The 27622-nt window shown below is 44.4% G+C and overlaps 1 protein-coding gene across 2 annotated transcripts in view; it reads left to right on the forward strand.

The window, feature by feature from the left end:
- The window catches only part of CEP170B (centrosomal protein 170B), a 124069-nt gene that overhangs the window by 63730 nt on the left and 32717 nt on the right, over positions 1–27622 (forward strand). The window contains exons 7-13 of one of the 2 annotated variants that reach the window (XM_036748758.1): positions 1679–1792; positions 7290–7772; positions 11041–11801; positions 12063–12257; positions 14483–14618; positions 17652–19454; positions 22555–22798. In XM_036748758.1, the coding sequence (XP_036604653.1) occupies positions 1679–1792; positions 7290–7772; positions 11041–11801; positions 12063–12257; positions 14483–14618; positions 17652–19454; positions 22555–22798 (3736 nt within the window). The remainder of the gene's footprint in view (positions 1–1678; positions 1793–7289; positions 7773–11040; positions 11802–12062; positions 12258–14482; positions 14619–17651; positions 19455–22554; positions 22799–27622) is intronic. The other variant, XM_036748759.1, reaches the window with a different exon arrangement.

Below are 27622 nucleotides of genomic sequence, written 5' to 3' on the forward strand. Positions count from 1 at the left end.
TCTTTTCCTGTCTTCCTTTCCTTATTTCTTTTCTTCTTTTCCTGTTTCTCCCTTCCTTGTCTTCTTTCCTTCCCCTTTCCTGCTTTTAGCCATTAAAATGTTTTTACTTTCCTTTGTAGGATGCTTTCTGTTTACTGACTTCCACTAGTGTCTTGCAGTATCCATCAACTTTTTCATTATGAGATATTTAAGGAGCACATGCACTTGGTGACAGGAGGCAGATTAGTGCAGCGGGAAGACCAGTGCATCAGAAAATCGGAGTTTGAGGCAGGTTTTCAGCACTTTGTAGCCATGTTGGGGCCAGTCACTCATTCCTCCTCTCAGTGTTTGTCTCCTTCTAAAATCTATGGGTAAGCAAGCACAAGATGAGAGGCTAGGGAGCCAACCTTGCAATCAGGCAGACCTGAGGTCAGGTTCCTCCTCTAACACTGGTCATAGAAACTTGGGAAAATCACTTAAAGTCTCAGTACCCCAGGCAACTCTGTAGGACCAGAGAACTCAGAGAGTAGCTGCTGATCTGCTTTAATATAAAACGTATCCTCATTAAGAGTGTCTATACCAATGAAATCACAGGTTCAGACACTCCAAAAAGTTCATGAAGAAGTAAAATAAGGGTTATAGAAGGAGGGAAATAGGTATTTATTAAGTGCCTACTATGCGCTAGGCACTGTGCTATCTTCAGGCAGGGGTTGCATTCAGAGAGGTATAATATTGGGATGATGAAAGACGGATGAGCTCGGAGTTAGAGGTGCTAAGTCCGAATCCGAACTGCTACTTATTCTCTGTGTAATCTTGGGCAAGATTACACAGTTTCTTCATCCATAAATAAGGGGTTTGAGATAGGTGACTCTAAAGGTCTTTTCCTGCTTTAGATGTATGGTTCTGAGCTGGTCTGTAGTAGTCAGGAGGGCTTCATGGAGGAGGTGAGAATCGCATTTATCTGGCAGGTTTTGGGGGAACCAGAGTGCTCTGGATAATTTGGTATTCTGGTTAAAAGAATATGATCTGTCCCTTGGGGTTGATTAACGTCCGCAGAATGAGAATGTAATGAAATGTGACGTCCTATGGTCTCATGGAAAAGAGCTCTGGACTTGCAGTCAGGAAAGACCTGAGTTTATTTCATGACTTTGACCGTGTACTGGGTGTGTCATTCTAGGGAAATCTTTTAACCTATTGATATTTGAACTTCTTAATGCACAGGCTTGTTATGATCAAAGTATTTTGTAAACTTTCAAGTGCTCTAGCTTTTAATTGTCTTATTTTTAATTGGTATCAATGCTAAGACCTTGCTGTTGGTAATATCATTGTCCTTGGACTGGAGAAGTCCTTGTAGAATTTGCAGATCCCCAGGTTTACCCCTGTGGGTTTTAGGGCTCAAGTAACTATGTTATGTAGGGGTAAGATACCAGAATTTGAAGTTGGAGAATTGAGGGTCACTTCCTGGCTCTGTTACTCCCTATACAACCTTGGGAAAGTCTCTTCTCCTCTTTGGGATCCCAGTTTCTTTAGTTGTAAAATGAGCGGTTTGAACTAGGTGACTTCCAAAGTCCCTATATCTAGGATCCCATGAACTGGACGTCTTTCAAGAAATGTCACCCTCCATCTGGGGGAGGCTGCTGGCCTTGCTTTTGGAACTGAGCTATCGAGGTGATGGAAATTTCTTCTTTTCTCTTTCCAGAGCCATTGACCTACCGCACACCACTCTATGGGCAACCTTCATGGTGGGGGGAGGATGATGGCAATAACAAGTTGGACAGGTCAGATGACCAGCACCAGGAGGACCATTATCCAGGTAAGGGTCCAGGCCAGTAACCAGTGCCCAGGACTGACGTCATGTCCCCAGGTCTGAGGCCAGCCCTAGACCAAGTCCACAGAACTGATGCTAGGACAGCATTGACCCTTGGCTCTATGGTTGACTCTGGTCATAAGGGGAGGCAGGGCCCCTGGCCTCAGGGATCTCAAAAGTCTGGGGTAGGGAGAAGAAGAAACAAGTTTCCTATCCTCAACCAGCTCATGGCCTGAGAGACAAAAGAGAAGAAACCCCAGCCCTGTCCTGGGAGTATTCTTAGTCTTATGACAGCCCCAGTGAAATCTCAGGTTTGTCCCAAAAAGTATCTGAAGAAGCAAAATAAAGGTTATAGACAACACATGTTTCAAAGAAAGAAACAACAGAGGAACAACCCCAGGCCCTATACCATTTAATAGTCTGGGGTTGGGGGGAGCCACACTGACCCATACGGAACAATTCCCTTGATAAGAGATTGTGTCATTGGGTTCTGGCCTGAGTTAAATCAAGCACAGTTTGCTTGTAGGTACTCAGAGACAAGGAAAATCAGTGAGAAAGTGAGGGAGAGAGGGAATAAGCATTTATTAAGCACCTACTGTATACCAGGCATTATACCAAACACTTTACAAATATTATCTCATTTGATTTTCACAACAACCCTAGGAGGTGGGTGTTTTTAAGATCCCCATTTTACAGTTGAGGAAACTATGGCAGACACAGGTGAAGTGATTTGCCTGGCCAGGGTCACACAGGTAGTCAATGGAAGAGTATAGACTCCAATCCAAGTCAGAGAGTTATCCACAAATAACACAGCCAAATTGGTGTGGCCAGTGATACACCATGGCTGGTGTGTGAAGAGACCTGTCTGACTCGAGCCCTATGATGAAAATGAGAGGGAGCCAATGTTGGAAAGTAGGGGATGGAAGCCAGCTTGTGAATGTCCTTGGATGCCAAGAAGAGGAATTTGAAGTTGATGCAGTGGGATGTCTTAGAGCCATTCTGCTAGATAAGAATGGTGATACATGATACAAAAATTGTAGATTATTTCAAATTCTTGAAATTGGGCCACACATCTCAGCTTACATTAATATTCTCATGATAAATTGCTGTAATCTCTTTGCTAATATTTGATTTAAAATTTTTGCATCAATATTCATTAGGGAAATTGGTCTATAATTTTCTTTCTCTGTTTGTCTCTTCCTGGTTTAGGTATCAGCACCATATTTGTGTCATGAAAGGAATTTGGAATCCTAACCCTAAATCCTTCACCTACTTTTCCAAATAGTTTATATAGTGTTGGAATTAATTATTTTTTAAATGTTTGGCATCTGATCCTGGAGATCTTTTTTCTTAGGGATTTCATTGATGGCTTGTTCAATTTCTTTTCCTAAAATGGGGTTAAGAATTTTATTTCCTCTTCTGTTATTCCCTCTCCTGGGCAATTTATATTTTTGTAAATATTCATCCATTTCACTTAGATTGTCAGATTTATTGGCATACAGTTGGGCAAAATAGCTCCTAATTATTGCTTTAATTTCCTCTTCATTGGTAGTGACTTCACCCTTTTCATCTTTGATACTGGTAATTTGGTTTTCTTCTTTTTTTTAAATCAAATTAACCAAAGGTTTATCTATTTTATTGGTTTTTTCCCCATAAATTCAACTCTTAGTTTTATTTATTAGTTCAATAGTTTTCTCACTTTCAATTTTATTAATCTCTCTTTTGATTTTCAGAATTTCCGATTTGGCATTTAACTGGGGATTTTTAATTTGTTCTTTTTCTAGCTTTTTTAGATGTATGCCCAGTTCATTGACCTGCTCTTTCTCTATTTTATTCATGTAAACATTTAGAGATATGAAATTTCTCCTAAGAACTGCCTCGGCTGCATCCCGTAAATTTTGGTATATTGTCTCATCATTCTTGTTGACGAAATTATTGATTATTTCTATGATTTGTTGTTTGAGCCACTCATTCTTTAGGACTAGATTATTTAATTTCCAATTAATTTTTAATCTATCATTCCATGGTCCTTTATTATGCGTAATTTTTATTGCATTATGATCTGAAAATGGTGCATTTAATATTTCTGCCCTTCTGCATTTGATTGTGAGGTTTTTATGGCCTAATACATGGTCAATTTTTGTGTAGGTGCCATGTACCACTGAGAAAAAGGTATATTCTTTTCTATCTCCGTTCAGTTTTTTTCCAGAGGTCTAGCATAGCCAGGTTTTCTAAAATTCTTTTCACCTCCTTAACTGTTCTTGTTTATTTTGTGGTTAGATTTATCTGGTTCTGAGAGAGGGAGGGGGAGGTCCCCCCCCAGTATAGTTTTGCCGTCTATTTCTTCATGTAATTCATTTAATTTCTGCTCTAAGAATTTGGATGCTATACCACTTGATGCATATATATATATATATATATATATTTAGTATTGATATTACTTCATTGTCTGTGATGCCTTTTAGCAAGGTATAGCTTCCTTCCTTATCTCTTATAATTAGATATATTTTTTGCTTTTGCTTTGTCTGAGATCAGGATTGCTACCCCTGCTTTGTTTTACTTTAGCTGAAGCATAATATATTTTGTTCCAGCCTTTTACCTTTACTCTGTGTATATCTCTCTGCTTCCACTGTGTTTCTTATAAACAACATAGTGTAGGATTCTGGTTTTTAATCTACTCTGCTATCCACTTCCATTTTATGGGAGAGTTCATCCCATTCATATTCAGAGTTATGATTACTAACTGTGTATTTCCCTCCATCCTATTTTTACTTTTCTCTTTTCACCTTGTCCTTCTTCATCAGTGATTTGCTTCCTCCCTCCATATGCTCTCCCTTCTATCAGCCCCTCTCCCTTTTCTTTCCCCTTTCTCCTCCTATCTCCCTACAGGGTAAGATGAATTTCTATACTCTACTGAGTGTCTATGTTATTCCCTCTTTGAGCCAAATCTGATGAGAGTAAGGTTCAAATAAGGTTCACCCCCTCCCTTATTTCCCTCTAATAGGGCTTTTGTGCCTCTCCATGTGATATAATTTATCCTATTCTGCCCCCCCCCTTTCCTCTTCTCCAGTACAATCCTTTTTTCCCCTTAATTTTTTTTTACATCATCACATCAAAGTCATCTTAGACCCATATTCTCTGTCTGTGTCTATTTCTTCTAACTGCCCTAATAGAGATACAGTTCTCAAGAATTACAAGTATTGTCTTCCCGTGTAGGGATGTAAACCTTATTGAATAACATGTCTTTTTTCTTTCCTGTTTACCTTTTTAGGCTTCTCTTGCGTCTTGTATTTGAAGATTGAATTTTCTGTTCAGCTCTAGTCTTTTCATCAGGAAAGTTTGAAAGCCCTATTTCATTGAATGTCCATCTTTCAACCCTGAAATTTTGCTGGGTAGTTGATTCTTGGTTGTAATCCAAGCTCCTTTGCCTTCTGGAGTATCATATTCCAAGCCCTTTGATCCTTTAATGTAGAAGTTGCTAATGTGTAATCCTGACTGTGGCTCCTTGATATTTGAATTCTTTCTGGCTGCTTGTAGTATTTTCTCCTTGGCCTGATAATTCTGGAATTTGGAATATTGTAATTCATTGAAGTTTTCATTTTGGGAGCTCTTTCAGGAAGAATCAGTGGATTCTTTCTTTTTTTCACATTTTACTTTGTCATATTTTATTATTTAATATTTTAGTTTTCAACATTGATTTCCACAAGATTTTGAGTTAAAAAATTTCTCCCCATTTCTACCCTCCCCCCACTCCAATATGGCATATATTCTGATTGTTCCATTCCATAGTCAGCCCTCACTTCTGTCACCCCACTCCCTCCCCCATCTCCTTTTCCCTTACTTTCTTGTAGGGCAAGATAGATTTCTATGCCCCATTCCTTATATATCTTATTTCCCAGTTACATGCAAAAACAACTTTTTTTTCAGCATCTGCTTTCAAAACTTTGAGTTCCAAATTCTCTCCCCTCTTCCCCTCCCACCCACCCTCCCTAAGAAAGGAAGCAATTCAACATAGGCCACACATGTATCATTATGCAAAACACTTCCACAATAATCATGTTGTGAAAGACTAACTATATTTCCCTACATCAGTGGATTCTTTCAATGACTATTTTATCTTTTGGTATTAGGATATCAAGGCAATTTTCTTTGATAATTTCTTGAAAGATGCTGTCCAGGCTCTTTTTTTTATTATGACTTTCAAGTAATTCAATAATTTTTAAATGATCTCTCTTGGATCTGTTTTCCATATCAGTTGTTTTTCCAATAAGATATTTTGCATTTTCTTCCATTTTTTCATTCTTTCAATTTTGTTTGGCTGATTCTTCATGTCCCATAGAGTCATTAGCTTCCACTTGCCCAATTCTAATTTTTAGGGAATTATTCTCTTCAGTTAGCTTTTGTCCCTCCTTCTCCATTTGGCCAATTCTGGAGTTGTTTTCTTTGGTGGATTTTTTTCCATTTGGCCAATTGTGTTTTTTAAGGAATTGTTTTCTTTAGTCAATTTTTGTCCTTCTTTTTCCAAGCTGTTACCTCTCTTTTGCTTTACTCATTTTCCCCCAATTTTTCTTCTACCACTCTTATTTGATTTTTAAAATCCTTTTTGCACTCTTCCAAGAAGTCTTTTTGGGCTTGAGACCAATTCATCTTCCCCTTAGAGGGGAATGTAGGCATTTTGACATTATCGTCCTCTTTTAGTTTGTGTTTTGATCTTCCCTGTCACCATAGTAGCTTTTTATGGTCAGGGCTCTTTTCTGGTTTTTTTTAGTCATTTTTTAGCCTAATTCATGACTTTTAAAGTTGAGCTCTGCTCCTGGGATATACGGGGCATTGTCCCAAGCTTCTTGTGCTGGGGGGCAAGAGGCCTGGTCACTGGCTTTCTGCACCAGGGTCTCAGGTGCTAGCAACTTGCCCACCGCACTGGTGGCCCAACCTGCTCTCACCTCTTGTGCCAAGGGTTCCTGGGCTGTCAGTTTTCCTTCATCACTGGGGCTGGAGGCCTCACGTCTGACCTGTTGAACCAGAACTGAGGGGCCTCAGTTGTTGACCTGTACTGTGGCTAAGAGCCTCCTGTTTCCTTGCCCAGACACTATGAGTGCTGGACTACGCTCCACTTTTACCCTTGTGAGACAGACCTTTCCTGAAGTCCTTCTAAGTTATCACTCCATCTTTTTGTAGGTTCTGTTGCTCCAGAATCCATTTAGAGGCTTGATTTAACATTGGGGAGAGCTCAGGTCACTTCCTGGCTTTTCTTCTCCATCTTAGACCTTACAGTTTGTGAAGCACTTCACCCATAATCCCTCACTGGGGCTTCATGGTAGATTCTGACCCTCACTGAGTAAAGATCAGGTCCTTGAAATATGGAAGTAAGTTCCTGCCTCAGAAAGTTGTTGTGAACGTTAATGCTGGGGAGACGTGGAATTTTCTGTTATCCTTATTATTACTGTTATTATTACAGAAGCCTGGTGAACAATAGGATTAGTTTCCTTTCTTTTTCTCCTAGAAAGGACCAAGGAGATTCCCCAGCATGAAGAGGTCAATGGGAACATTCCAAGCTACCGGGATGGCCAGGAACCGTCAACATTTGCATTCCGGAGGGAGCCGAGCTATTTTGAGATCCCCACAAAAGAGTTTCAGCCCGTGTCCAAGTCCGTGGAGGAACAGGTTCATGAAGTCCCCACGAAGGATGTGGAGCCAGGAGGGGGCGGGGCACCCCCAGTGGTGCAGAGCCATGCCTCCTTCACCATTGAATTTGATGACTGTAGCCCTGGCAAGGTGAAGATCAAGGATCATGTCACCAAGTTCTCCCTGCGACCTCGGCGGCCTCTTGTGAAGGAACCGGCACCTACTGACATGGTGTCTGCCCAGAGCAAGGTAGCTCATTGGTTGGTACAGAATGATCCTAGCCTGATACGAAGGCCAGGACCTGGGGAGGATGGCTACAGCACCAAGAGTGATCTGCCCGTCCATGTACGGACACTAAAGGGTGAGTAGGACTTATAAACAAGGCAGTGTGACTTTGAGTGGGGAAGGGAAAGGGAAGATTTGTGTGTCTATATAAGACTGCGTGAGACTGAGATTCTCTGTTTGCATGTGACTGAGGAAATAGGACATCAGGGGAGGAGTGTCACTGACCCTTTTCACCTTACTCATGATCCTGAGCTTGTCTTTCCTCTTCATGGCTGGCCCCCAGAGCTGCTGGGGTCACACCCCCTCCCCACTCTGTCTTATCATAGAATCTCAGAGTTGGAAGGGATCTCAGAGGGCATCTTTCAAGCCATACTTGAGCAGAAATCCCCTCTACAAAAATCCAGAGAGGAGGTCAGCCAGCCCTGAACCCTCCAGTAATGCGAAGCTCACTATTCCTTGAGGTAAGACAGTATACTTTTGACCAGCTGTAATGGGTAGGATATTTCCCTTAGGTAGAGCTGAAACCATCTCTGCAGCTCCTCCTCTATGCTCCTGGTCCTGCCCTCTCAGACCAAGCAGAACGAATCTTATCCAATCTTTGTCTAATAACAGCCATTCAGGGACTTGAAGGCAACTATAATGTCTTTTTTAAGTCTTCTTGACCCTAAGCAAATGTCTTTACCGACCTAGTCACCTTTTCTGGATACCACTGAGCTTGTCAATATCCTTCCTGAAATGTGACCTTCAGAAGTGAATACGTTACTCTATATGTGGTCTGACTAGGCAGGGGATGCTGCTTCTCTGCTCTGCATACAGCCTAAGATTCCATAGACTTTTTGGAATGGTGGTGGTATTGACAAGGACTTCCTGGTTGAGGAGGTGGCATTCTGGTGGCATCGTGCTTTTGACTGATGTTGAGCTGCAATTCACTAAAATCTCTAGATCTTTTCCATGTGAACTTTCATTTTGCCACTTCCCCCATCCTATACTTCAAAATTTTTAAAACTTATTTTTTATCTTAATTTATTTTTCTCCATCCTATACCTGTACAGATGGTTTTTTGAGCCTGGGTGTAGAACTTTAAATTTATCCCTGTTTTCATCATAATAGATTCAGCAAAGTTTTTCTCAGAACGGTTTTACTGGAATTTGAAGGAATAAATAATAATAATATATTATTAAATATAAATTTCATAATAAATTTATTTCATAATAGATTTATTTCTATAAATAAATAATAAAGTAATAAAATATAAACTTTTACAGAGCATGAAATTGTCAGGACAGGGAACATAGGAATCTTGTCCTAAGCATCCTAAGATTCATGATCCAGTCTTTGACCAGTAAGATTGTGCTTCCATTCAGTAGCCTCCCATCCCATTTAGCTAGTGACTGGCCTAGCTGCCCCATGGCCCCTTGAGAGATGGTCCTTCCCAGTGCAACCAACTTCTGCTTTCTTTTTTCATTCAAAGCTGGTGCTCTTTTGGCCTTTCCACCCACATCAGGGCCATTTCATAGTAGGTACTATCAATCCACCGCATTGATAACGTTCTGTCTAGAGTGATTGAATCACAGAATCTCAGAGCTGGAAGGGACCCCAGAAATCTCTAGTTTGACCCATTCCTGTGCAGGATCTTCTCTCTGATGGCCCTGACAAATAGTTATTCATCCTGTACTCGAAGATGGTCAGTGACAGGAAAGTCACTAGCTGCCAAGGCATCCCTTTCAGTTATCGGACAGATCTAAAATATTGTTTTCTAGTATTGCTTGTAGCAATATGTAGTAATCTAATCTCCACCAACATTCTTCTAAGATAGGATATGTGGTGAGACTCTGTGGTGATGTGTGTGTATGACTGGGTATGGGTGCCTGAGTATGTGTGAATTCTTCCTTTCTCTTCCCTACTCTCATTGGAATGTTGAGGGCTGTATTCCAGAAAAAAAAATTAAATTCAACAAACATTTCTTAAGTACCTACCATGTGAAAAGGCCTGTGCTAGGTGATGGGGAAAACAAAAACATTTCAATAAAATGCAGGTTCTCCTGCATGGAGTTCACAGTTTAGTAGGAGAATGAGAAACAAGATAATTAAAATACAAAACATGATGAGGTTTAGGGTGGTCGTGGGCAGTAAGGGTGGGATTGGCAAAGACTTACTGGAGGAGACAGCATATGTTTGGGGCTTTAAAAAGGTACATAAGAATCCAAATGGTGAAGAGGAGGAGAAAGGACATTTGAACAACATGAATAAAGACAACAGACTCAGGGAAAGCACAAGAGGGTACTTGGGGACGATGAGATCTCTAGTGGGACTGCAGTACAGAATGCATGGGAGGGAATGGTAGGAAATAGGTCTGGAAAGGCAGAGAGACAGCAGATTGCAGAGGGTCTTGAATGCGAGATGTAAGAATTTGATTTTACTTTAGTAGCTATTAAAGATTTCTGTGCAGAGGAGTAGGGACCATAGGACTATAGACCTGGAGTAGTCATCTAAGCAACTCTCTAATTTTATAGACTAAAAAACCAAGGCTTGGGGAGGTCAGATAACTTCCCCATGTTACAGGTAATATGTATGAGAGTCATGATTTAACCCAGTCTCTCTGACTTTAGAGTTGATGTCTTCTCTTGCACCACGGTGCATCCTTAATCAGGAAGATGAGTCAGGTAACAGTACGAAAGATAGAATGGGTAGGAAGGGCCATGGGGAAAGTGAGGAGAGTGGAGGTGGGAAGGATGGTAAGGGATCCATGGTAAAAGTCCTGGAGGACCGGGACAGTGCCACACATGAAGCAACAGATAGAATCCCGCAGTGCCCTGGATCTAAGGTTCTCTTCCATTGAACTTGTACAGTCTTTGGGTGAATACCTTTGGTTTCAGTTTTACTAGAGTCCTATACTCTCCTAGGGTCAAAACTTCTCCACTCTGTCTTCTCCACTGGGGAAGACAAAAAAGGGGGAACAAGGCGTGTTGGGCTCTTTTTCCTGGAGCTCACAGGTTGGGTAGAAATCAGATCTTTGAGGAGTTTTAGGTAGGAGAGGTAGGCAAGAAAAACTAAAGAAACATAATAACAAATACCCAAGTAGTGATACAAATCTGCTCCCAAATCAACGGGAATGCAGGACACTTTAGGTAGAAGAGGTAGATGAGAGCAAACCCTAAGGGTTTTTGTAGCCTCCAGGGCTGGGGACAGAAGAAATGCCAGCAATGCCCGGAATAAATTCTTAATGAGTTCTTAATGACTAACCGATTGATTGAATGAATGATTGATCCTATGAGTCAGCTTCTGATTGGGTGAGGCTTTTATGGCAGCAGGGCTGTTCTCATTGCCCACTTCCCTAACTCTTAGGCCACCGCCATGAAGATGGTACACAGAGTGACACAGAGGATCCAGCAGCAGCATCTTCTCTAAAGGCAGAAAAAGAGGCTTCCCCAGTGCCAGTGGCAGAGCCCCCCATGGGGGAGCAGGTCCGACTGCAGCGGCAGATCAAGCGGGACCCCCAGGAAATGCTGCACAACCAGCAGGCCTTTGTCATTGAATTCTTCGATGAGGACACACCCCGTAAAAAGCGTTCCCAGTCCTTCACCCACGTGCCAGCTGACCCCAAAGCAGACAAGCGCAGAGTGCCGGGACCCACCGGTGTCTGTGGGGGAATGGCTGCTGTCCCAGGTCCTGCCTCCGGTCGGGCATCCGGAAGTACTTCAGGCCCCCAGAGGGCCAGTTCACTCAAGCGAGAGAAGACAGAGGATCGGATAGGTTCCACCTCCACAGCTGCCCGCCCAGGACACCGACTCTATGGCAGTGTGGGGCGCAGGTCCCGGATGGCTCAGGAGTTTGCTGCCGAGTACCTGCGGGAGACTACAACAGCAGGGAGGCCGGGCCCAGAAAAACAGCCACCAGGCTTGCCCACACCCCTAGCTCCCCGTGTGGTCATCTCAACGGCTCCCCCAGCCCCACCATCCTCCCCAGCCCCAGTGTCCTCTGACCCTCAGCTGACCAAGTCCCAGAAGCAGGAGGAGGATGATAGTTTAAGTGATGCCGGCACCTATACCATTGAGACAGAGACACAGGACAAGGAAGTTGAGGAGGCGCGGAAAATGATTGACCAGGTAGGGACCAGAGGAAGGGGAGGTGGCATGCTGTGATGGAAAGAGCATGGACTTGGAGTAAGAAGCCTCAAAAGACTTACCACTTACCAGTTGTGGGACCGCCGTGAGGGATGGTGGATTTGTCACTAGAAGAGGGTTTGGGGGTGTGTGAGATAGGAGTAAATGGTCCTTGTCATTGCTGGCAGTTGCTCCAGGGTGGGATGTGAGATGAACAGGGAATCCATCTTAAACCAAGTCTGTTTCTTTCTGTCCCCCTTCCAGGTTTTTGGGGTGTTTGAGTCCCCTGAGTTTTCCAAGATGACCTCAGCTACCTTCCGCCCAGTTATCCGTGGGGAGAAGGATGAAGCAGGCTCCTCCCCACCCCCTGTGGCAGAGGCAGGGGTGGCTCAGCGGCTGGCTATGCTGCAGGAGTTTGCCTCTAGGACCTCAGGCCTGTCTCCTCCAGGCGAGACCCAGGTATGGTGGCCACAGAGGGAGGAGGACAGGATTGGGTGCACATATGATCCTCTCTCTCTCTCCCTCTTCTTCTCTCCCTCTCTCTCTCTCTGTCTCTCTGTCTCTCTCTCTCTCTCACACACACACACACACACACACACACACACACACACACACTCCGCTTTCTGAAGTACAAACCAGGACCCCAGTCCCAGAGGAATAGGACACTCTAGGCAGGAAACAGGAGCATGATAGGAAAGGACTCCAGTATAGGATAGGGTTAGAACTAAATCAACAGCCAAACCACATGGAATCACAGGATTTAGCAGTGGAAGACACTTAACTGATCATCTTGTCCAGTTATTTCATTTTTCAGATTAAAATAAATGGAGCCCAGAGAAAGGAAGTAAATTGTCCAGGGGTCACACGAGTGGTAAAAAGTTACAAATCTGAGATTTGAACTCAGATCCTCTCAGTCCACATCCATTATAGACGATAATAGTAGTACTTAAAATACTTTTAGGCTCTGTGATTTTATCTTTGTGGGTACTTCTCTGCACACCCCCACCCCATCCTCATGGCCCTATTGAAGGTAAGCTTACAGAGGACAGGGATGATTTTTTCTTTTGTCTTTGTATCCCTAATACACAGTACAATGCCTTGTGCTTATTGTCCAGTTGTTTTAGTCATGTCTGACTCTGACTCCACGGACAAAAACTCGTTAAAGATACTGCAGTGGTTTGTTAATTCCTTCTCCAGTGGCAGAGGTTAAGTGAATTGCCCAAGGTCACATAGCTAGGAAGTTTCTGAGGCTGGGTTTGAACTCAGGTCTTCTTGGCTCTAAGCCCACCCCTGTATCTACTGAGCCACCTAGCTGCCTAAGTGTCTTGGACTTAGTAAGTGCTTACTAAATGTAGATCTCAGCTCCTCTGTGTCTCAGTAGGTAGGAGTGAGTGAGGGGCCAAAAAATTGATTTCTCTGTGACTGAATTGTTGATGAGCCTCTGAGCTTAGAGAGGCTGGGCTGATTCTTGTGAAGCGAGCATCTCACTCGTCGTGTACTGCTAGACGTCAGAGGGCAGAGCGTTTTGGGTTTGGGCTTGCTGAACTCACGCTCCATTTGCGTAGTATCCTAAGACTCCAGGATCACTTCCAAGGCAAAATGAGCCATTGGAGTAGGACTTGAGTGCCGGAAATGAAATAATGATGGTCATTTAAATGCTATTAACCATTGGGACTAAACCTTTGGTTTCACTGGATAGGAACTTCCCTTTAGCGATGCACATTGGTACCTGCTGGGCCACTCTGGGTCTCAAAGAGCTGTTGATCACCCTGAGGTATTCTGTTTTCTTATTACCTACGGAATAAAGTCCAAACTCTTCAGCTCGGCATTCAAGGCCCCTCCACAAGTCAGCCCTTCTTCCAGCTCTCTAACATTTTCCTCCCCTTCTCCCAAACATATTTTCTTCCCCTCTCTCTCCATCCAAGGTAGGCCAATTTCCCAGGCACCCAAAGTCACACAGGTAGGGTTTGAACTCAGGTCTTCCTGGCTCCAGTAGGCCATACTGCTTTTCAATAATACTCTTGTTATTAATAATGATAATGACAATTCTGTAGCATTTAAGGTTCCCAGAACCCTTTCCTGACAACAACCCTGTGATATGTTAGGTTGTACACAAGTTGATACCTTCTAGCATGGAGACTTACTACCTGTGCATCCCAGAGTCAGTCCATCTTCTCTGAGACTCAGTCTCTGCCTGTGTAAAATGAGGGGGTCGATCAGATGGCCTATGAGGTCCTTTCTTGCTTTGTATTTATAATTCTGTGAGCTACAAAATGAGGGCATTGGGCTGAGCGGCATAGAGTTCCCTTTCAGCTCTAAGTCCTGTGATTATGAGATCCATTTTATACATGAACAAACTGAGGTTCATGGAGGTAAAAGGTCTTGCTCACAGCTAGTAAGTCCCCTGACTCCAGACCTGTTGTTCTTTCTGAGTCAGGGTCAGAATCTGTCAGAGAAGAGGGTGAGTGGGAAATGATCCCAGGTAGGGATTTTAGAGGGAGGCAGGAACACAGGGAGCTGGGAGATCACTATGTTTAGGGGCATGTGGGCATCTGGGTTTCAAATCCCTCTTTGCCCAAAGGATTGGATACAATGAGCTGGCCAGTGCCCCTACCCCTCAGGGTCTCTGTCCGCAGTCACACCAATGGTCACCTTGGCTCACAAATGGGCATTTCTGTTTGTAGGTCCTGCCAGTGTCAGGCTCTCCAGGGAGTCAGAAATGGGTATCCCGTTGGGCCAGTCTGGCTGATAGCTACCTGGATCCGGGACCAGGGACTTTGCTCTCTGAGTCAACCCCAGCTGGCCTGGACTCTGAGACTGGTAAGTCCCTATTTGACTGGAGAGTTGGATGATAATGATAACGACTGATATTTCTCTAGTGGTTTAAGGTTTGTAAAGCCCTTTTCTCCCAACAACCTTATGAGGTAAGTATTGAATTATTGTGGACATTTTGCAGATGAACTGAAGCTGAGAGAGTAAAGAGACTTAGCCACAGCCACATAATTGGAAAATTGGGATTTGAGCCTATACCTTCTGACTCTAAATTCAGCTATTTCCCCAACATCGTTACCTCGACCCTTTGACTTTGTGCCAGGGCCAGGTGGAGCCTAGGCCTAGAAGAATTATCAGACCCAGATTAGGTGGTCAGGTTTTGGGGGACTCTCTAGCAGTTTCCATCTGGGGAACAGAAATGTGAGTAGTCTCCCCCAGTCTTGATCAAGTCAGCAAATTCAATTCAGCATACATTTACTGAGTGCCTACTGAATGTGAGGTGTTGAGGGTTCAAAGATAAAGTTAAATCAGTTGCTGCCGTCAAGGAATTTACCTTCTAAGGGGGAGGAGCGTTACAAAATGGGTTTTAGTTTCCTTGTCCAGCCTTTGCGTTTTCCTCAGATTCATAGCCCTCAGCGGCGCTACTGCTAAAACTCAAGATTCTCCTCTTCCCATCCTTCCCTAGACACAAGTTCCCAAGAAGTCTCATGCAAAGTGGAGTTGGAACAGAGAAGTTTCAGTCTATTATTAGGGCATGTTTGGCTTCCCTGTGGCACGTTTTTATGCATGCAGTCTTAGACCATAAAGTCCTGGATACCAAAGCAGACAACTATAGCGGCAGCATCCGGTAATCCCTTTAACTGAGGCAATGACCAGTGGTGGGAATGTAAGCCTAGGGAAGGGACTGGTTCTCATTGTCTTACCTGAGTTCAATCCTGCCTGGAATTTCCCTTCCTTTCTACCCTCCGACCTCCTCTTGCTTTTCTTGTCAGCCCCCCCCCCCCGAAGGGATTGACTGTCCGCCTCTCTCCTACTTCTATTAGCCCATGCCTAGGTCCTCCAATTTCCTTGGATTTTTCTGGCCTTGGTGTATAGAGGCCACCTTCATCACCCTCTGACCCCTGACACATGGGTGGGGTTTCAGGAAAGAAAGAAATTTATCAATTAAAAGTAAGGAAGTAAAAGAAAACAGACTTAGAGCGCAGAATGGTCCTGTCATACAGGCAAGGAGCCTCATTCTAAGATGTCCCTAGCATGTCCGTAGATAAGAGGGGAAGATACAGGCACGGACGTCAGGAAGCTCAAAGCCTGGGAGAGATCTTGTCCTAGAGGCTCCTCGTCAGGCTGGGGAGATAAGAAGTGAGACAGAGAACAACGTAAGACTGTATGTGACCTTGGGCTAAAGTATATGGCTTGGTTTCTCAGGGGGGTAGTGCAGGCTAGAATAGTCAGAGAGGACTTCCTGGAGGAGATGGATTTTGAACTTGGAGGGTAGATAAGGTTCAAATGACAGGGCAGCAAGAGGAGAGGTTGGTGAGGAGACTAGCTTGCCTGGGATAGAGGGAGAAGGAAAAAAGGACATGTTTGGGAGCAGAGAAGGAAAGTTTATTTTTCCTTTTAAATTTATTTATTTTAGTTTACAACATTCAGTTCTACAAATTTTTGAGTTTCAAATTTTTTCCCCTTTCCTCTCCCCCCACCTCCCCCCAAGACGATGTAATCCGATATAGGTTCTACATATACCTCCACACTAAACATTTTCACAATAGTCAAGTTGTAAAGCAGAATGATAACCAATGGAATGAACCATGAGAGAGAAGAAACAAAACAGACACACAAAAAAGAGAGAGCAGCTAGTGTGCTTCAATCTGCATTCAGACTCCGTGATTCTTTCTCTGGATGGGAATCACTTTTTCCATCATGAGTCTTTTGGAGTTGTCTTAGAATTTTGCATTGCTGAGAGGAGCCAAGTCTATAAAGTCATCACAGATACAATGTGTCTGTAGTTGTGTACAACGTTCTCCTGGTTCTGCTCCCCTCATTCAGCACCAGTTCATATAAGTCTTTCCAGGTTGTTATGAAGTCTGTCTGCTCCTCATTTCTTATAGCACAATAGTATTCCATTACATTCATATACCACAACTTGTTAAGCCATTCTCCAATTGATGGGCATCCCCTTGATTTCCAATTCTTTGCCACCAGAAAAAGAGTTGTACATATGGGTCCTTTTCCCACTTGTATGACCTCTTTGGGATACACCCCTAGACGTGGTATTGCTGGGTCAAAGGGTGTGCATATTTTTATAGCCTTTTGAGCATAGTTCCAAATTGCTCTCCAGAATGGTTGGTTCAGTTCACAATTCCACCAACAATGCATTTGTGTTCCAATTCTCCCACATCTTCTCCAGCATTTGTAATTTTCTTGTTTTGTCATGTTAACCAATCTGACAGGCGAGATATGGTACCTAAGAGTTGTTTTGATTTGCATTTCTCTAATCAACAGTGATTTAGAGCATTTTTTATATGACTATAGATATTTTTAATTTCTTCCTCTGAAAACTGCCTGTTCATATCCTTTGACCATTTATGAAGGAAAGTTTAGAGTTGAAGGTAAGGCTGGATTTTGAAAACCCTTGAGTGCCAAGAGGAGGAGTTTAGACTTTATTTTATAGGCAGTAGATAACCAGAAAGATCTTCATTGCAAGCTGGTCCTTAATTTGGGAAAAGAGCCTGGTTCCCTAGAGGGGCTATTGATTGATCCTCAGACACAGGAGAAGGCTCTCCTGGGGCCTTGTCTGTCTTATGTCCTTTAAGTCATTTTTTTTCAGCAGGAACAAATGTGAGTTGGGGGTACTTGGGTAGCCCACAGTCCTAGTCCAACCTTGCAGATATGGGGGGTGAGTGATAGAGAACCCTGGATATCACACACCCCTTTGGGGGAAGGAAAGTTGGTGATTTAGAGGGGTAGTATGATAAAACCCTGCCACATTGTCATACCTAACTGTGCTCCTGGGGGAGAGGGAGGTGGGATGTGAATGGGACAAATTTTCTTTTAATGGATCTGTCATTTCTACCCTCACAGACATCACCAACCACAAAGTAGGGGAGTTGGAGCCGACTTTGCCTTCCAGAACACGGAGACTACTCCCCCAATTACCCCCAAGTGACAAAGCAGAAAGTCCTATGCTGACTGGATTAATGGGGCCAGAACCCTATCCTGAAGTCACCAAGAGAAATGCAGCCAAGCAAGCAGCCTCAGAGTCCTATGAGAACCAGGTGGACCACTTGTTCATGCAAGAAGATCTGGACCCAGACAGTCTCAGTGATGGAAGCCAGTCAGATGATGGTCTTGGGCCTGAGGAGAGAAAGAGTAATAGTGCCCAGAGGCCAGAGTGGCCCAGGGGCCAGCAGCATTCACCAGTGGCAGAGCTTCAGCATTCCAAACCCAAGACAGCAGGGGAGCCAGCCCCCATGTCCTTCTACATTGGAGATGAGAACAAGGAGCTCAGCTTCCCCTCCAAACTCTGCCCAAGTCCTCCACCATCCCGAACCAACAAGGAACCTGTGGATCAGGAGTCATCCCCCTTGCGGCCAATCAGCAGCTCCCCTTCCCTGAGGTCCAGAGCCAAGGAGGAGAATGGTACATATATCAGCATGACAGGGAAGATGACTATTTCCCTACAGACCAACCAGTTGCCAGAACAAGATAGTTCAGCAGTGGTGGCAAAGGAGGCCCTATCCTTTGTCCGTCAAGAGAGCTTTACCAAAGAGCGGGCAAGCAGTGGCATTGCTCCCAACAGGCTCCCCCACATATCTAGCCATCCCCTCCTGAAGGACTTGGAGGCTGCCCGGGCTACCCGCATGGACTACCATACTCAGGATACACACTTAATCCTGAAGGAGACGGAGACGGCTCTTGCAGCTTTGGAAGCCAAGATCCTTGCCAAGTCCCCCGGGGAGGATGCCAGGAACACTCCCACACAGCCAGAGGATTCCTTATCAGGTGACTCTGATGTGGACACATCTAGCACTGTTAGCCTTCTCAGTGGGAAGAATGGGTCCAGCCAGAACCAGAAGGGCAAGGTGGCTGTGGGCAATGGCTCACAGAAAGAACGGCCATCATCTGCACCTTCAGTCCAGGATTCTAGCAATGGTGGTCTTGTGCCCAGTGCCCGTGAGCGGCTCTCAGAGAAGCAGCGTCGCCCAGGACCAGCCCCAGAAGGAACTCGGCGCTTCCAGGTTAAACGTAATAATGGAACTCGTGGATCTGTGGACTTTACAGATGACGAGCGGGGCTCAGGTCACACCCACACATCTGGTCCAGATACTGTCACTTCAGAACCTGAACATCAGCCGGCAGCAACAGTCAGACCCACACCCAGGAGGAAGCCCTCAGCCCCATCTCCTTCTCCTTCAGCCACTAAGGAAGAACATGGCCGGGCATCTGCCAACGTGCAGAAGGTACAACAGATTCTCACAAGGTCTAATAGCCTGTCAACCCCACGGCCCACTCGGGCCTCAAAGCTTAGGCGGGCTAGGCTTGGGGATACCTCAGACAATGAGGGAGCTGAGAATGAAAGGGCCACCGCATCCAACCCTGAGGCCACCACCAAGCAGGCCACAGAGGGCAAGAAGCTGTCCCGCCTGGACATTCTTGCCATGCCCCGGAAAAGGGCCGGCTCATTTACAGTGCCCAGCGATCTGGAGTCAGCCCCAGCCCGGACAGGCTTCTCTGGAAGGAGTGTTGAGTCCTACTACTCAAGCCGGAAGCCAACCATGTCAGAAGCTCGAGCAGCAGCCAGGAAAACAGCAGCAGCTGTGGCTGCCGCAAAACAGCCTTTCAACAGGGCTCGCTCAGGCACTGCCCGATACTCATCCTCTTCTAGTAAGTCTTTGCCTCTGGCGGGGCCAAGGGTTGAGCGGGTCAACAGTGTCCTGCTTTGCAGATATCAAATCAAGATGGTGGGCATTAGAAAAGATGGGTTTCGATGCATTTTGGGGCCCTAAAATCTTTCCCTAGATCAGGGGTTCTTAACTTGGGGTCCATGAACTTATTTTTAAATATTTTGATAACTGTGTTTAAGTATAATTGGCTTCCTTTGTAGTCCTGTGTATTTCATTTTATGCATTGCAAAACATTATTCTAAGAATGTGTTCATGGACTTTACCAGACTGTCAGCGAGGCCAATGATACAAAAATGGTTAAGAATTCCTGTTCTGGAGATAACCTTGGTCATTGTGATGTTACCTACTGGGTGCTTAGGGCTTGGCACTGGAAGAGAAAAGGAGGGTGAGATATAGCCATACTCTTAGAGAGCTCTAGTGTGAGGAAGTCATGGTCTGGCCCTCTCAAAGCTCTTTGTCTGATCGAAGTGGGAGAAACACAGGTTGTATGTATGTTTTACATCTACAGATCTGCAAAAATGATAGCAATATGTATGCAGCCAGCTTCAGCTTTTATTATGGGATACATAAAATACTGGAGTGTTCTGGGGGGTGGGAGGGAGATTCCAGGTGTGGTACTTGTCTGCAGACAGTTGCCTTATTCTTTTTCCTCTGTGACAAGCAATATGTCTCACCTGTGTGAGCCCCATCTTGGTTTGCTTGGTCCCCCCATAGCACCTATAACCCTTGACTCAAGGCTGAGTTCCTCTTATGACACATTGGGGGACAACAGGTAATTTCTTCCCTGAGGGTATCCTGAAGATCAGGGGGCTTCTTAGATGGAGAGAGGGGAGAGCCATAAGAGGGTATGGGCTCCAAAGGAAGGAAGGAGAGGAGAAGGAGCAGTATTAGAGGTTGTTGGGGAGGAGTGTCAGAGGTGGTCCAGTGGCCTGGTCGTGCGTCTGTTCTCCTGCATCACTTCTGCTGTTTTATCTGTGAAAACAATGCCTTCCTCTTTTGTGTTCATCCATGTGTTTGCCACATTGCAGTCCTTCTTTGAAGATGATAAGTATTATAAACTCCATGGGGCTGTCTTCACTCATCTCTGTACCTAGAGGGAAAAGCTATGGCCCTCGAAGGCAGACGCCTCTTGCCTTTAATTTTCAAATTGTTAATGAAGTTGGTCACTGCCAGTGACAAGCAGAGGCCACCCCTGACATATCCAAGACTGGCCCACAGCATGTTTCTGAGGGCTTAGCTCCAGGTCATCCATTAAACCCCAGAAAAGAGCTAGAGCTTCAATCTTATTCCAAATGAATTGGTTTTTGGTTTACAACACCCTGGGGGCTCCAGACAAGGATTTTTTTTAATTTTTTTTTTCCCCTTCCCTGCCATCTGTTAGTAGCTCCTTGCTAACCAGACTCTCCTTCCTCCTAACAGTAAGCTTCTACTAACCACCTTCTCTGGTTGTGTCCATGCTGAATTGGCTTGGGGTTTTCCCCTCTCCCTTCTCTGCACCTCCCTGAGGAAGGTGGCCTTGCTTGGGGTGGGCCCTGGAGTGAGGTGGTTTTACCAGATCCCAGGCTGGAGGCTCTGTCTAGCCAAGGAGAGAGGCTGCCTAAGTGCAGAAGCTTATACATTGGCTGGGCCAGACTTGTCATTACTTTCTGGGACAATTTACTATGTCGGTAGGAATCCTGCTCTCCAGGTATTGCATGAGGGGGCAGCCCCTTGGGGAGGAGGGGGCAGTAGGTGAGACAGCCTGGCTTTCTTGGGGGAAGGAGAGACCGAATGAGAAGAGAGGCTTTGGAGTCTCAGTGCCTTCCCCCTCCTGGACTTCTGGGTGAGCACAGCCCCTCCTGCTGCTGCCATTGCTGCTGGAATTAAAATCTTTAAGAAATAGGCAGTTCATAGAACCTCAGAATCTTAGAACCAATGGGACCTTGGTGACTGTCTAGTCTAGTACTTTCATTTTACAATTCAACTCAGCATACTAATGCCCCACGTATGCAGCCCTGTGATTGGCAGGAGGAGCACACCAGGTCCCTGTCCTTAGCGAGCCCACAGTTTATTGAGGGGATGGAGAAGAGGAGATCTGAGCCTTGTCCTTTGGGACACACAGGACCCATGAACAGGGAATGATTTACCTGACAGGACACAATGCAGAATTCTTCAACAGTCAAGAGTCCCTTTAGTTTGGGCATGGTTCCTCGACCTTCTTCTTGGTCAACTTTCAGCAGTGATATACCTGCCTTGTCCCAGATGGGGCCAGCTCCCTCCATTGGATGGTCAGTAGACCAGGGCAGCAGCTTGGATGGGTTAGCCTGGGAGAGTCCAGCAGGTGGACCTTGCAAGGGCAACCCACATCTGCCTGCATGAAGCATGGAGGAGAATGTCACTTGCCCCTCCTTGGGGAATCTAACTTTCTTCTATCTCTCCCAGGAGGGCCAACTTTGCCTCCCTGTCTGAATGACCTGGGGTGGCTTTGCGCTGTGTTTCTAGTTTCCTGGGCCTGGTTTGGGTGTCCATGGAACTTCCCTGGGAAGATGTGGGGCTCACTGTAGACAAGAAGCCCCCCTTCCTGATGACGGTGACTTTTGGGGGTATCTGAGGAGCTCCAGTAGTAGCTTTGGAGCTGAAAGTTTTTCTGTGAAGAAGGGCTGATGAAGCAGAGTTCACATGTGTCCTCTGCAGGTCCTCTACAGTCCAGCTCTACCTCTATTCTAGGTAATTCAGCTAATTAGTGTGGGCAAATCATAGAATGTTTTAGTTGAAAAGGACCTTCGATTTCCTCTGGTGCAACCTCATTTCATTTGGGGGGAAACCACCTATAGCCACAAATCCAATAAGCTGCATCTTGAAGCTGAAACTGCTACCTCTTGAGCCCATTAATTGTTATGTCTACTTGGTCCAGGAAGCACATGACACCCAAACCTTTTTTCTTCCCTTTAGGGCCCCTGAGAGGTTCTAAGTGGCTCCCTCCCCTACTTTGTTTTGCCCTGTTTGATTTATTCCAGTTTGCTTTGGCCTTGGCTGCCTGGGCTCTGAATTCCTTTCTGTTTTTGTTCTCCTTGTGTCTGAAACCAATTCATTTGTCTAAGACTCCCGGCGGAGGCAGCAGGGTTCAGATTGCACATCCACCTCGGAGGAGGAATACGGCTCCACCCACAGTTCTCCCAAACACAAACGCTCCCATGCCTCAACAGCCACTCAAACTCTGAGGGCCACTGGTCAGGGCCGGCCTAGACCCTATAATGGGCGGGACACGGATGAGGATGAAGAGGAAGACGAGCCCGAGCACTACAACTTCATTGTACAGACGGCAGAGATCGCTGAGATTGCCAGGTGAGTATGAGGACTCTGGGAAGCCTCTAGAATCCTAAAACCTCAGAGCTGAAAGGAACCTCAGAGGATATCTAGTTCAACTTAGAATAAAGCAGAAAGTGTTTCCAAAGTAATGCAAGAGTATATCTATATCTATATCTCTGTCTATCTCTATCTATTTATCTATCTATCTATCTATCTATCTATCTATCTATCTATCTACATATATATTTAAACCCAAGGGTATACGCACGTGCACACACACACATGTATACCCTCAGGTTTAAATCCTATCTTTACCACTTATTTGCTGTTACCCTAGACAAGCCATCTAACTTATCTGCATCAGTGTCCTCCTCTATAACAGTGGCTGGACTAGTTATTTGCTGTTACCCTAGGCAAGTCACCTAATCTATTTGGGTCAGAGTTTTCTCCTCTATAAACATAGTGGGTGGACTAGATCAACTCTCAGGTCCCTTGCAGTCTAAAACCTATATGACTTTATGGTCTTCCAACCTGTGCTTATAGGCTTGAATTGATGGGGAACTTATTACCTACGTGGAAGGGAAAGATTGAAAGGGTTTGGGGAGAGGGATCCTTTATTTAATCTGTTTGTTAAAATTTGATGTGCTCATTTCCCCTCATTTCTCCATTTTCTGCATGTGGACCATCCACTTGGTTACTTAACTTGTGACAGTGAGGGGTCCTACAAAGTTTCCCCTAGCTCCTTAGACATATCTAGGCCCTCTTTCTAATGTAATTTAGTGCAAGTCCTAAGGATAGGGACTTATTGTGGCCACAGAGTAATGAACAATCAGAGAAAGGCTGCATTTCCCCAGCCCCTTTCACAATTTTCCTTCTCCTGTCTGCTTCCAACAGTCTAGTGCTCAATCGAAAAGACCTTGAATTTTGGATTCTTTGCTGTTTGGGATTGTCTGTACCTAGATGAGGGAAGGCTACATTGAGAAGATAGCTGGGCTTTGGAGGACAGTCAGGATGCAACTTGTGCGGTGGGAAAAGCTCTTGGTTTAGAGTCCAGAACTAACACTTACTGGCCACTTTACCACTTTGAACCTCAGTTTCCTCATCTGTAAAAAAAAAAATTCATACATTGCCTACCTCTTGGGTCTGGCACTTTTATAAAGTGCTTTGTAAAATATAAAGTGCTATTGCTGCGTTTACTAATGATATCAATAACAACCAGCAGAGATGGTGGGGAGGGTTAGTTCAGAAATAGGAAGCTATAGGACATGTTGGGGGAAGAGGGGAAAGGCAGTTATCCAACCTGACCAAGTGTTTATGTAAGTGAAAAGAAATGCCATTAGGCAAAGTTTAGGAAGGTAGTTTGGTCTTGACACTGGAAACAACCTCCTGGGTTTAAAAGCCTTGTGTCACTGGGTTACCCAAACACAGGCTTTGAAGAGCCATTGTTGTTATCTGTCATCAGTACTTAAAACGTTTTTAGGATCATAGGATTATAGATTAAGAGCTAGAGCTCCCAGATTTACTTATCAAGCCCTATCGTGTCTCAGTCTCCTGTCTTGAGTTTCCAGCTGCCCATTGGACATCTCAAACTGAATGTCCCAAAGACACATTAAATTCAATATATCCGAATGAACTCATTATATTTTCCCCAAAACTCCTTCCCTTCCTAATTTTCCTCTTGCAGTCAAAAGCACCCCCATCCTTACAGTCCCTCTCACTCTCAACTTCCCATATCCAATCAAGTTAGGCAATTGTGAATAGAGGGCTAGGCCTGGAGTCAGAAGACCTGAGTTGAAATCCTGCCTTTGACATTTAATTTCTGTGTGACCCTAGGCAAGTCACTTAACCTCTGTCTTCCCCTCACTCCCCCCCCCCATACCCTCCTCAATACTTTGTGATTCACTGGTCCCCGTCTCCTTGCTGTTCCTGGAAGATGGTGCTCTATCTCCAGACTGTGCAGTTTCACTAATTGCCCCTCATGCCTGGCATGCTCTCTCTTCTTGTCTCTGCCTCCGGGCTTTCTTCAAGTTTCTCCCACATTCTGCAAGAAACCTTTCCCAGTCACTCTTGATGTTAGCGCCTTCCCTCTTCATTATCTCCAAATTACCTTGTCTGTATCTTGTCTGTACATAGTTATTGGCACATTGGATCCCTCATTAGATCATGAGCTCCTTGAGAACAGGGAGTGTCTCTCGCCTTTCCTTGTATCCCCAGTACTTAGGACTGTGCCTGGCACATAGTAAGCGCTTTAATAAATGCTTATTGCCAGATTGGAAAAGACCTTAGCAGTTGTAGAGTCTGTCTTCCTCATTTTGCAGTTGAGGAAAATGAAAGCCATAAATGCCAAGTCACTTATAGTTGTATAGATAGTAAGTGTCTAAAGTAAGATTTGAACTCAGGTTTTCCTCATTCCAAATCCTGGAAGTATTCTTTTCACTACATCAAGGATCTGAAGTCTCATTAACCTGGGAGTTTCTCTCCACTAGTGCAGATCATACTCCTTCTCTTGCTTAGGAGATGGACTTCAAGAATTGTGGAGGGGGAAAGTTTATCACCCTGTGGCCAGCCTCTGTCACCAGGTCTGTGTTTTCCAGCCTGGCAGGACCAGCCAGTAACATAGTGACTCCAGCGACATAGCCTTCAAGAACCAAGGCTCTCCACCAAATAACAGTGACATTGCAGTTAACGTTCTGCATAAGGGAAACTAGCTTTCTTTATTTTGGGAGGGAGAGGAGCGTAGATTTTTTTTTTTTAGCGTAGGGAACATTGGCAACTTGTCTGTAATCTTTAGCCACTGAGAGCTGCTGGATCCCACAGAAGTTATGACTTGCCTATGGTCACACAGCTAGTTATATGTCAGAGGTGGGATATGACCACCCTTGGTCTTCCTACTTTGCTCCCTTTCTCCCCTATGATAGCCCAATGGATGACTCAGTGGTTGGAGAACTGTTCTTGATTTAACTTTAATTCACTTTTTAATTAACAATAATCTATTTTTTTCTCCCTCTCCTTTTCCTTTAAGCAAAAAAAAAATTTACTACATTGGCCATTTCCAAAAAGTATATGTCTCAATTTGCAACCCAAATCTATCACTCTGTCAAGAGGTAGGTAACATGTTTAATCATTTGGAATCATGATTGGGTCATAGCACTGGTCAGAGTTAAGTCTTTCAAAGTTGTTTATCTTCACAATGTTGTAAAAATTGTTCTCCTGGTTCTTTACTCTGTATTAGTTCATAGAATTCTTCCCATGATTCTCTGAAGCTTCCCCCTTTATCATTTCTTGGGAATTGTTCTCATAGGCTCCAAGTCACAGGTTTGAATATGGTTGAATTAGCTTTATTTCATTCCCTAAACACATATTAATTCCTGGTCTCAGCCCCAGATTAAGTCCTGACCTGTTTTCACAAGGGTTTGCTCTTAGTCAAAAGGGGGACTAAGTAAGAGTTATGAGTATGTGTATAGCTCAGTGTAGCCTGGTCCCTATTGATACACAACTCAAAACTATGTCCTACTGGCAGCTAGGTGGATAGAGTGTTGGACCTAGAGTCAAGAGGACCTGAGTTCAAATCCAGCCCCAGAAACTTACTGGCTCTGTGACCTCGGGCACTTTACCTTTGTCTTCCTCAGATATAAAATGGGAATGATAATGGCACCTAACTTGCAGGCTCGTTGTGAGGACTAAGTGTGATACGTTTTGTAAAACACTTCGCCTGACGTTGGGTCGATGCTTGTGTTCTTCCCATTCCCTGAATACAAACCAGGATGAAACAAGGTCTGATAGTGACAAAGGACATCTGGATGTGTTCTAAGGAAATTTGAGGAAAGAGGGGGAAGCCCCTTTGGCTGTGGGAATCAAGGAAGTCTTCGTGGGAGGACACAGCGTTTGAGGGAAGGGAGAGATTTCATCCAGCAGAGATGAACGCAGTGAATTCTAGCATGGAGGGGGATCTCATACACATGTGTGGTGGCGGGAGGGAAAAATGAGGTCAAGGAATGGCTAGTAGTCTAATTGGCTTGGACTGTTGTAGCTAGGAAGGTAAGAACTTAGCTGTAGAAGGCCTTGAATCCCAAGGTCAGGAAATAATATTTTTATCCTGTAGGCAACAGAATGCTCCTGAAGGTTTTTGAGTAGGAAAATGACATAATTACTTAGGGAGATTATTTTATCAGTGGTCTCAATGGAGAATGGAGATGTTTTGGGACTGGTTTGAGGGAAATCAACAGGTATCCCTTAAGTCAGCTGCTTTTTCTGGGATGAATAATAAGATAGCTCTATGGATACCCAGTGGTTAGAGAACTGTTCTTGTTTTAAATTTATAAGGCTGGCTTTGTTTGTGGCATCATAGATAGGATTTAGAAGTGGAAGGGACATAACCCATTCATTTTACAGATGAGGAAACCAAGACCTAAAGATGTTAAGTAACTTACCTGAGGTCATAAATGATAGTAAGAACAGATTGCTAGATGTGAGGCCTTCCTACTCCAAAACCAGGGGGATTTCCATACATTATTGCTATGATTTCTTCTGTTCTTTGGGGGGTGGGGAGATTGAAACTCAACTCTCTTCTTTGGACATTTGTCTAATTTTTGGTAAACTCAGGAAAAAGAAAACAAACGTTTAATCAGCAAGCATTTACTAAGAATCTACTATTGACATACTGAGCCCTGAGCATAGATACAAAGACAATAACATGGGAGACAATGTTTACATATATAAGCAGCAATAAAATATATACAAATTAACTACAAGGTAGTTGGTGGAGGGAGGCACCAGAAGCTGGGGAAAGGGTTAGGAAAGACCTCATATGGAAGGTGACAGTTGAGCTGAGTTTTTAAACTAGGAAACTAACAATAAAGG

The sequence above is a fragment of the Trichosurus vulpecula genome, chromosome 3, assembly GCF_011100635.1.
Source record: "Trichosurus vulpecula isolate mTriVul1 chromosome 3, mTriVul1.pri, whole genome shotgun sequence".
In the NCBI taxonomy this organism is placed as follows: Eukaryota; Metazoa; Chordata; class Mammalia; order Diprotodontia; family Phalangeridae; genus Trichosurus; species Trichosurus vulpecula.